The sequence below is a fragment of the Mytilus californianus genome, unplaced genomic scaffold, assembly GCF_021869535.1.
Source record: "Mytilus californianus isolate M0D057914Y unplaced genomic scaffold, xbMytCali1.0.p SCAF_4, whole genome shotgun sequence".
Lineage (NCBI taxonomy): Eukaryota > Metazoa > Mollusca > Bivalvia > Mytilida > Mytilidae > Mytilus > Mytilus californianus.
In genome coordinates this window covers 48,223,016-48,234,987 of record NW_026262690.1, presented here as the reverse complement: position 1 = coordinate 48,234,987, position 11,972 = coordinate 48,223,016, and the positions used below count along the sequence as shown (strand labels likewise).

At 30.5% G+C, this 11,972-nt stretch overlaps 1 protein-coding gene across 3 annotated transcripts in view; it reads right to left on the bottom strand.

Moving 5' to 3' along the window:
* Window positions 1-474: 474 nt before the first annotated feature.
* LOC127738169 (baculoviral IAP repeat-containing protein 6-like) overlaps window positions 475-11,972 on the bottom strand; it is a 77,769-nt gene continuing 66,271 nt past the window's right edge. For all 3 annotated transcript variants that reach the window (XM_052249305.1, XM_052249309.1, XM_052249308.1), the window contains exons 56-59: window positions 11,658-11,819; window positions 8,990-9,067; window positions 5,884-6,207; window positions 475-3,069 (exon numbers count right to left, since the gene is read on the bottom strand). In XM_052249305.1, coding sequence (XP_052105265.1) covers window positions 2,851-3,069; window positions 5,884-6,207; window positions 8,990-9,067; window positions 11,658-11,819 — 783 coding nt within the window. In that variant the 3' untranslated portion in view covers window positions 475-2,850. The remainder of the gene's footprint in view (window positions 3,070-5,883; window positions 6,208-8,989; window positions 9,068-11,657; window positions 11,820-11,972) is intronic.

The following is an 11,972-nucleotide window of genomic DNA, read 5'->3' as shown; positions in this document are numbered from 1 at the left end:
ATAAATGATTTGACCCTTTTATATATCTACCCTGTGATGTGTCTATCCAAAGTAAGGAACCTAATAAATGATTTGACCCTTTTATATATCTACCCTGTGATGTGTCTATCCAAAGTAAGGAACCTAATAAATGATTTGACCCTTTTATATATCTAAGTATTATTGTCATTTGGAGAATTCAATGTTGAAGTTAGATCTTTGATTGCTGACAAATTATTAAACTGGGCAATTAAAAGTTTGTCAAATGTAAAGACATGAAAACGGTATGCTGACCTCTTATGTTTTTTTTTGTGTCTTCGGTTTCTGTCTCATTAATCTGTACCCCACATCTACTTTTGTCTTGTTGGGTTACTACCTAGCATAGCCAATGTATTCCACGCTTCAAATTAAGAAAGTAATTAATGTACAGAATACAACATAACCCCATTACTGATGCACTTAATCAGATGTTTTATATAAACAATAAAGACACAATGATAATTTCATATTTTAATAGAGATGTTCTCATCTTTGACATACAAGCCTGATAAAGGACAAAAAATAAATCAAAGGAAATGTTCACACAACAAGGTTCCAGTCTAAAACACTGGTTGATTATATACATCCTTTAGAATTCCTTAATAAATCAGAAGGAATCAACTGGTATTCTCAATATGAAGATTTTGTCCATACAGCAACAGCAAAATAAAACAAGGGGGATGTATAAGATAAATATACAAATACTGTACAATAAGAAATTCTTAGATATATTTCATGCACGAGTTTAATTATAGTACAAAATGGAAATTGTGCAAATGGGAACACACTGTAAAAATTCTGAAAACGAAATGTTGTTTCATTTTATTCTTCAGTGTGAAACAAATCCAAGTTTATGACTGAAATGTTGAATTATCTGTTGTTAAAAAATATTATTGAATGATTTAATTTTCTTTCCATGCACATTCTTATACACATATTACAATTTTGTACACAATTTTAACATTTATGAATTGTAAAAATGCATAAATTTACAAATAACAATTCAACAAACCAAATTATTTCAACTTGTGAACATCTTTTAACATCACAAAATAATGAAGAATGTGCATCAATATAAAATTCACAAAATATGTATGATGAAACATTTTATACAACTATTTAACATGAAAAAAAGCTGAACTATATTTTAATCACAAAATTATAAATCATCAACAAATGAGAGTTCACCAACAAATTACCAATAACACACATATACTCAAAAATACACAAAAAATTCAGAGGTTAATTCAATGTCTGAACAACTGTACACAAATAAAACAATAAATCTATCTATCACATAGAACATATGGACATTTGAGGATTGCATTTCTGAAGTTATGTATATGTAATTGAGACTATGTAAATTTATATTTGTAATCAATTTTCAATTAATAAATCAATGTGTTGTCATGTTGTTGTTCAATTATTTATAGTTTTCATAAAAGAAACATCTGTTTTTACAATTAAAACTTTTAATAAGAATTTGAGTGATTGTTACAATAAACATTTGGTATAAGTTTTGTTGGCAGAACGTATTTGATTCAAATTTTCTAAGGTAAACTTCAAATGAAAACAATATTTAAATATCCAAATATATACATTAATAACAAAACTCTATTTTAGCACTTTAAAAAGTCCTAAAGCACTTAGCTAATTGAAATAATACTCAAAGGAATATACTATTAAAGTACCTTTTAAGTTGAACGACTGATTGCATGCTTGATATATGGTTGTGTAATTAAATCACATGCAACTAATCTCACTTAATATTTAAGGAAGTGAACATTTAAATTTAATTATTTTATTATTTTTCTACTCTATGGATTTATTTCTACATCAGTATTCACACTAATCTCCCTTGCCAATATGATGTTATAACTATTATTAATTTTTTTTAAAAAGCTCTATGTCTTTGATTTTCAATTTCCCCATGTGTATTTTACATCAGACCAATCAATGCTACATTATAGTAAATGGTAGAGATGATTTTAATAATGAATAATAAATGTAGACACTTAGTAGTCAAACATAACATCATTAAATTTTTACAAGTTTATATATGATACTTTGAAATTGTTAAAAGCAAACTATTTTGAAATCTTTGTTTCAAAAATGCATTATGAAGATCATGGAGGATTTAAAATATACAAAAATAATATATATACTAGTAATTTTTTAGCCATCTAAAATTTTTCACAGAAATAAATATTGATTACTATCAACAATATTCATAATGATTAAAATATTACAATCTGCAAATAATCTACTGCAATGTAAAATAACAAAATCTGATATTGAAAAGCAGTAAAAATCAATGAAATCCAGCTTTTTTTTAATAAATAGTTCAACCATTAGTAATACACAGTCTGTTTTTCTGTTATTGAGACAGTACAAATGCAAAAAACATATGAAAATTTGCTACCTGAAAAACAATGTTTTGAAAGGCCCTTATGATTGGTGATGTCAACACACTCATATTATCTAACATAATTTAAATAATGACAATGATACACTCATACTGTCTATTTTATTTAAATAATGACAATGATACACTTGTACTGTTTATTTTATTTAAATAATGACAATGATACACTTGTACTGTCTATTTTATTTAAATAATGACAATGATACACTTGTACTGTCTATTTTATTTGAATAATGACATTGATACACTTGTACTGTCTATTTTATTTAAATAATGACAATGATACACTTGTACTGTTTAAACCATAGAAGTATAAAATGTGAACAACAATTTACTATATACCAATGAATCACAGAAAACATATTTGGCATCAATATTAGGTTAAATTGACTACTGTTCAGTAATTATCATAAAATTTCCACAACATCTTCAACAATAGTATTAGAATTAGAATCCATTATGCTGCCATCAATGGGTATAGAAGATCCTGGCATATCACATAAAGAAGTACTCATAGAAGACTCGGTTGAATAAATTCTCTCCTGTAGGTCAATTTCTGATTCTTCCTCTAAATCTTCAGGAGGTTTCATTTTTGATAATTCTTCTCTTAATTGATTATAATGTCTCTGAAATTCACAAATACAAAAAGATATTATATGACAGCTGCCTATACAAAAGGGTAATGTTTAAGGACACATTTAGAGAAGTTTATTTCTTAGCATGAATAGTCAGTTTACTATGCTTGGCACACAGAAATGGAAAAATGCCACATATATCTTGGTAGTGGTCAAGTTTTAAGTGTTGAAGATCTAAGGCAAAATATTTGTTACTAAATCCATTTTATCTTACTGTGAAAGTACTTGTATTTGTGGGTAACATTTTTCGTGGTTTGAGCAGAAGTTGCGCCATCAGAATCGCAGATTCTTGAAAATAATCATATGTTGTTTTACAATGATTTGTGGGACATTACAAAGTAAGGTGTACATTTTCAATTACTTGTTCATCTCTCCATTACTGACAACATTCATCAAATTTAAATAAAATAATTGCTATCGGAAATAAGCTGATTCATCTATGCTTTACAAGTTAACATTTGTTGCACACATTTAATCAGTAGTGATGACACTTACTAACCCAAGATCAAATGATCAACAGATTAACAATCATCAAAGGTGTAAACTGCGCCATAAACATGTCACTTAAAGAAAACGGTTACATAAAAAAATGTTACAAATGTACTTTGAATTGTGAATTAATCCTTATGACATATAAAGCAAGCCCAATATGAAATTATTTTTTTTTTTTGTATGAGAATTTTAGGAAATAAAATGAACACTTCATCATTGCATATAAACACAAAAAGTATGACTTTCTTCGATTAAAACTAATTTTTCAGAAGAATTACAAGGTGAAAGTCATACGGTTTATGTGTTTTAAAGATTAAATGGGTAAAATCCTGTCTGAAGTTGTATATATAGTTCATAGTGTGTTTGATGATAATTGATGTATTCTCTAAGACTCCATGTAGTCAAACTTACAAGGGAATATTTCCCGGTCTTGATTTGGACAACAGTTGTTATTTTCTTTGGACATTTAAATTCATGTATTAAGCCATCCACGAAAATTGGTATCTCATGAACAAAAGTACTTTCACAGTAGTTACTTTAAAAGAGTTCAGTCAAATGTGACAAAAAGTCCAGGGAGAAAATTTTCATTTGGAATCTATTTAAAAAGAACAAAAACATACGAACAAAATTAGGAAAAACCAGAAGTCCTTTTACCTTCCTTTGAGCTACAGCTACACAAGGCAGGGAAAAATAACAGTGTCTGTATGCCCTTGTAGTATGATTACTTATGGACATATAAAATGTGGAATTTTTGTTAGTTGATCAATACAGAAAGAGGTAGTTTCTACTTCTGTGAATCTTATTTAAACCCCCAATAGTAGGGCATCATTCCAGTAAATCTGCTCAGAAAAACATTCATTGTGAGCATCTAAATACTGTATGCATGAGAGCACTTACAACAACATTTTTCGACTTGATTCATATTTCAATGGATGCATACTACAATCAAGTTTTTTAAAAACCATATTTAGGATTTATTTTCACACTCATTGAGAAATTGTAATTTAAACCATCCTTATTCATTTCATTAAAATCCATCAATACTTGTAAGGGTGATGACATTCACCTTTACAAAGAATATTTCATACTTATAATCTATATTTCTAAGGGAAATAACTCCCATTTTTTCCCTACTTGCATTGCTTTTTGAGCTCAATCAAGACATTGTTGATATAAGCCATTTTAAATTAATCAAATTATGTAAAGAACTGTAAGGGTTCCTCGTAAAACTGTATTAGGTACAGAGATGAAAACAAGATAAACAATACTCCCAGTAAACCATGCCCACATAAAGTACATCAAATTTTTAGAAGCTCTCATTTGTAGTTCCTGAGAAAAATATAACTAAAAATTCATACATGGCCATTATGTGAAAGACTAATAAATACTCAGTTGACAAGAAGTTGATGTGGGATGAAGATGAAAATGCATCACACAATAAAGCATGCTCATATGAAGCTTTATACAAAATTTCAGGTACTCTGATTCATAGTTCTTGAGAAAAAACAAAATATCATACATGCCCAATACATGTATGAGTAAAAACAGGAAGTTGACGAGTGACAAATGTGAAAATGTTTCCAATTGTATATCAATGCTCATAAGAAGCTTTGTTCCAAATTTTTTTGAAGCTCTGATTTATAGGACTCCATTTTTATGAGATGGACAAACAGAGAAAAACAAGTAACCACTTTTTTTTGAGAAACCATTAATTTTTTTTAACCCTTTCTTTTGTTGAAATTCAAAAGTTTGGATTATGGTCCCTTTTGAACCCTTTCATCTAAGATACAACAAGAGACATCTCTATTTCACTGAAATATTATATAATGGAAATCTAAATGGAGTATAATGGACACAAATCAGTTAAATGTCAAGATTTTGTATCAAAATAAATGATACCTTTTTTATCCTACCCTTTGAGCGATTGTATTGTGAGCTTGTTTTATTTGTTTATCAACTATTTTAAGGACCATAGAACTAAGAGGTATAGTTTTTAATGAGCTGTTATCCTGCCTTCAGAGCCATTGTACTGTGAGTTTGTTTTATTTGTTTATCACCTATTTTAAGGACCATAGAACTATGAGGTATAGTTTTTAGTGAGCTGTTATCCTGCTTTCAGAGCCATTGTACTGTGAGTTTGTTTTATTTGTTTATCACCTATTTTAAGGACCATAGAACTTTGAGGTATAGTTTGTAATGAGCTGTTACCCTACCTTCAGAGCCATTGTACTATGAGCTTGTTTTATTTATTTGTCACCAATTTTAAGAACCATAGAACTTTGAGGTATAGTTTTTAATGAGCTGTTATCCTACCTTCAGAGCCATTGTACTATGAGCTATAGTTCTACCCGTCCTTTTATCAGTACTGTATCCTTCCATTTCTGTTATCCAGTCCTCACATTGTTTTAATATTTCTTTCCTTTTGATCCAAAAATGTCTCTGTATGATATCCTTCAAACTTGGACATGGGTTTTTGAGTTGCTCTAACATGGCCCATTTCACTGTAGCCTGTCTTATGTTGGCATCATATTCTCTAGAGTTAGCAGTCCCTGAAGGTGTTCCACGGGACCTTTCATATCCAGGTTCATTAAAATAAGGTTCAGAAACGAGAATTAAAGACTGTATTGATACAAGCACCTGAAAGATAAATTAAAAGAATAAAACTTGTATTTCATTTCTATGAAGGAGTAATTTGTACATATCTCTATAATTATTCTAATTAATAAAACATAAGAATTATAAAGTGATTGGCAGTTGCAATATATATTTCCTTCTTTTTCAAGAAAATAGAAAAAGAAGGCGATATTGTATGAATGCCAATGAGACAACTATCTTTAATTAACTCTATATAGAAATGAAATGAAATTGATCACTTGAAACAATATGACAAAGTTGAGGAAGTTTTGTGATAATTATTATCCCAGTAAATAGGATAACAGACTGAGTTTTCAACATTAAATATGAAAGAATAACTCAAGAACGGTAAAAGTGACGCTACCCAAATTTGACCTTGATCTGAGTTTTGTGGTAATAAGCATTGTGTGTAAGTCTCATAACATTTGGTTGAGGCTAACTTAAGTAGAGAACAGAAACTAAAAATTCAGCAATTTTTCTATTTGTAAACACGCATAACTCTAGAACGGTTGTGTATAAGTTTTATAACATTTGGTTGAGACAAACTAAAGTTAGAGAACGGAAACGAAAAATTCAGCAATTTTTGTGTTTATAAAGGGACATAACTCAAGAATGGTAAAAGTGTCGCCACCAAATTTCGTACTCAATCTCTATTATGTAGTAATAAGCATTGTGTATAAGTTTCATAACATTTGGTTGAGGCAAACTAAAGTTAGAAAATAGAAACAAAAAATTTGTACTTGATCTTAGTTTTGTGGTTATGAATATTGTGTATAGGTTTCATAATGTTTGGTTGGGGCAAATTTAAGTCACAGAATGGAAACTAAAAATTTTGCAATCTTTCGATTTATAAAGGGGCATAACCCAATAATGGTTAAAGTGACACTACCCAAATTCAACTTGATCTGTGTTTTATCAATGGAAGTCAAAATTAAACATTGCATTGTATAAAGCATTGATTGTAGTTGATTCAACTATAATCATCGACAAAGGAAGATAACTCCAATTTAAAAAATTACTTAATATTTAGAAGAAAATAAAAATTTTGCAATTTTTCCATTTATAAAGGGGCATAACTCTAGAACGGTTAAAGTGACACCACCAACATTCAAACTTGATCTGTTTTTTGTTGTAATAAGAATTGTGTATAAGTTTCATAACATTTGGTTAAGGCAAACTAAAGTTAGAGAACGGAAACGAAAAATTCAGCAATTTTTCCATTTGTAAAGGGGCATAACTCTAGAACAGTAAAAGTGACGCCACCAAAATTCAAACTTGATCTGTGTTTTGTGGTAATAAGCATTGTGTATAAGTTTCATAACATTTGGTTGAGGCAAACTAAAGTTAGAGAACGGAAACCAATTTTGGGACGTACGTACGTAGGTACGTACAGACGGTCAAGGGTAAAACTTAATGCCCCCTCCGCTACGGCGGAGGCATAATAAAAAATATATCATTTTTCAAAAAGTCTGGTAGTATAAAAGCATAGGATTGTTCATATATCTTAGTAATGCACACAGTGACTGTTTGACAGCAAGGCTGTCACCAAGTATATTTTTTGCTTGGAATCATCAGCAATAAGATATTAAGTTTATAAAGTAAGCAAAGTACCAAATAAATTGCTTCGCCGAGCGCAGCTGGATATGACCGCAGAGGTCCAACCCTGAACAGTTGGGGCAAAAATGGACACAATATTTGCGCTTGATACAGGTCTGAATTTGAATTGTAATTAAATATTTGACACATAATAGGTTTCTGACACAGAATAACTGTAGTCAAAGAACTTAGAATTGGTTATATGATTTGAATTTATATTCATTTTTTTGCTTTTGAGCAATACACTTTGCTGTTGTGAATTGACCCCCCCCCCTCCCCCTTCCCAAACAAAGAAAAAACCTTTTTTTTTGCTTTTGTGCAATACACAATGCTGTTGCGTATTGAACCCCCCCCCCCAATTTCCAATGGAGTTTACCCATAATCACCCATTTAAATTTACCATAGTGCTAACTTAATCTATTTTATAATAGAATTTAAAATATGGCGTTCTTACATATGGATTCTTTTGTAAAATAAAATATGCAACATTTGCAGATATTTTTACTGGTCTTCCTTTATAAATATGCATTTCTTCATACATAATTTTAAAGCAGTGTAAGGGAGGTAATCAAAACGTTGTGTTTGGATTACCTCCCTTACACTGCTTTTAAATTGTAATTGTCCATTAACCATTTCTTTATACATAATTTAAAAGCAGTGTAAGGGAGGTAATTCAAATGATGTGTTTGAATTACCTCCCTTACACTGCTTTAAATCATGTTTTGTACTAAAGTTATTGTCCATTAACCTGGAAACCCTTGTTTTTCCCCCTTTTTTGCCCCTAATTCCTAAACAGTTTGAGCCATAACCCCTCAAAGCAAATCCTAACCATCCCTTTGTGGTATGGAAACTTGTTGTACAATTTCAGAGAGATCCATACACCATTCCACAAGTTATTGTCTGGAAACTATTTATTTGGGCCCCTTTTTGACCCCTTATTCCTAAACTGTTAGGACCATAACCCCCAAAATCAATCCCAACCTTCCTTTTGTGGTTATAAACCTTGTGTTTAAATTTCATAGATTTCTTTTTAATTTTACTAAAGTTATATGGCCGGAAATCAACTGTCTTCGGACGACGACGTGATACCAATATACGACCGCAAATTTTGCGGTCGTATAAAAAACTGACAGAATCACTAATTCTGATCATTTATAAAAGACCATATGTAAACAGATTTCTAAATTACCTGTAGAAAACTAGATGTCTGGGAATTCCATTTTTCCTCTGGTCTGCCATGCCATGTATTCAACACACTTAAGCATACCTAGAAATGTAAAACATGGACGATACAAATATATCAGAGACTATTTTATATAGTCTCTTATAGCAAACCAAACTACAGAACGAAAAAGAATGTGTCCGTAGTATACGGATGCCCCTCTCACACTATCATTTTCTATGTTCAATGGACGGTGATATTGGGGTCAAAACTCTAATTTGGCATTAAAATTAGAAAGATCATATCATAGGGAACATGTGTACTAAGTTTCAAGTTGATTCGACTTCAACTTCAACAATCAAAGTGCTGGATAGCACCTCTACCTCTAGGAAGTTTGCAACTGTAGATGTGTATTATTTCAAATAGGTTATAGATGTGTTTTATTTCAAAAAGGTTATAGATGTGTATTATTTCAAATATATTTAAACACAGCTTTGATGTTTTAACTAAACCATTTTCTTTTCTGCAATTACCAAAAATCACATTTTTTCATATGTTTGTCATATAAAATTTGGATATTTTCTATTGCAACCTTAAACTGTAGATCTAAAATAATCAAATATACAATAAGCTCTGTTAATTTCTTTATGTGCCCATGCCATATCTAGGGCCTGTGATTTTATAGTATTTTTTTCCATATGTAACTGGACATAACCCTAACCATAACAGTAAAATGACTGCACCAAAATTCAAACTTGGTCTTGGTTTTGTGGTTAAAAGTATTGTGTATAAGTTTCGTAACATTTGATTGAGGCACACTAAAGTTAGAGCATGGAATTGAAAAAATTTGTACCGGTAAGCGTTCCGCGGAACCTGGTGTCTCGCCTACTTTTGCTGTTAATCACAGGCTCGACAAAAATGAGGAAAAAAAATAATAAAAATATTCCTCTCTATACTATCCTTTGATTGTATGAAGCTTCTGTCCAAGTTTGGTAAAAATCCAGGATAGTTTATGAATCTAATAAAAGTTTTAAAAAATTTAACTTCAGACTGTATATAAAGTTAACTGGAAGAAAAGCTAAGTCCATTAATAAGTAAAATACGGAAAAACAAGAACAAAATTTTAACTAAATTTCCTTCTAGATACTAGCTTTTGATCATAAACAAGCTTCTGTCCAAGTTTGGTACAAATACAGGATAGTTTAAGAAAGTTATTAAAATTTTAAAAACTTTAGCCACAGAGTGAATGTAGTGTTTTTTCTGGCAGAAAAACTAACTCCATTTATAAGTAAAATACTGAAAAAATGGAATTTTTTTTTACAAAATTTACTTCTGGATACTATCGTATGATCATAAAAAAGCTTCTGTCCAAGTTTGGTAGAACTTCAGGATAGTTTAAGAAAATTATTAAAATTTCAAAAACTTCAACCACAGAGTGAATATTTGTGGATGCCGCCGCCACCGACGACGAAATGTAGGATCGCTATGTCTCGCTTTTTCGACAAAAGTCAATGGCTTGACAAAAATCAGCAATTTATAAATTTGTAAAGGGGCATAACTCTAGAACAGTAAAACTGACGCCACCAAAACTCAAATTTAATCAGTGTTTTGTGATAATGAGCATTGCGTACAAGATTCATAACATTTGGTTGAGACAAACTAAAGTTAGAGATCGTAAACAAAAAATTCAAGCAACTTTTCCATTTGTTAAGGAGCATAACTCTAGAATTGTAAAATCGACACCACCAAAATTCAACTTGACCTGTGTTTTGTGGAAATAAGCATTGCGTACAAGTTTCATACAATTTGGTTTAGGAAAACTAAAGTTAGAGGACAGAAACGAATTTTTTGGGATGTACGGACATATGTACAAGTAAGTAGTGTTTGTGATTCTCATTTTCAAAATGAAGTTAAATTCACCTGAATTGTCGGTGAACATTCATTCCTTTTTTATTCAAGCTGTAATCTTTTCAAAAGGACTCAAAATTTCAAAAGCATCTTCCTAGAATCAGCAATCAAACACTAGTACTACATTATCTTGGAGCAGAACATTTGCGACAGTCTGTCACGGGAAGTTTGAGGCCGACGCCTTAGGAAAATATTGCTTTAGCAAACTTCCCAAAAACTACCTTGACCAAAAACTTTAACCTGAAACGGGACAGACGGACGAACTAATGGACCCACAGACCGAAAAACATAATGCCTCTCTACTATCGTAGGTGGGGCATAAAAAAGTGAAAGTTACTAAAATTCAAATTGTCTTTACGTTTATCTACTCTAAAATATCTTAATTGAAAAAAATTAGGGAAGCAAGCTAAAGTTCATGGCAGAAGTAAAATATGTTTGGAAAGAGAAATTATTATACCATTTTTATATATAGAGAAATTATTATACCATTTTTATCAAGAGTTACCCAAACTTGTCCATTGTTTGCAGAGATGTTTCTAAAAATTTAACAATGTATACAAATTTATTATGATATGCAGCTCATAATGGTCTGAGCTAGAAATTACCTAAATTCAAACTTTTATAAAATATAAATAAAAACAAAAAGTAAATAAAAGAACCAAGAATACCTAACTTCTGATAAGAAAGCAGTACCTTAGAAAATGTAGATCAAGTGCATCAACTTACTTTTTAATTGTTTTGAATGAGACTTTAAATCATATCTTAGTGCCCTGTAAAGGATTCTTACCTTTCCATCATTATATAAATTAGGATTAAATCTAACGGTATGATTTCCTGTTGTTGCCAGGTTTATAAATGGTGGTGAATTAGGATAATCCTGAGGGAAATATACATCAAATTCAAAACAACCATTAGCATATGGTGTTTCTGATGGTCCTGTTATTAACACCTGTAATATAAGAAACATACAATTCCATATAAACATCAAAATTTAAACCAGCATATGTTTCAGATAAATACACCTGATTTGATGTTGTTTTTATTGGTTAAAGATCTCCAGCTTCCACTGTTCTGCATTCTGGAGTTTTAATTCTTCTCTGTT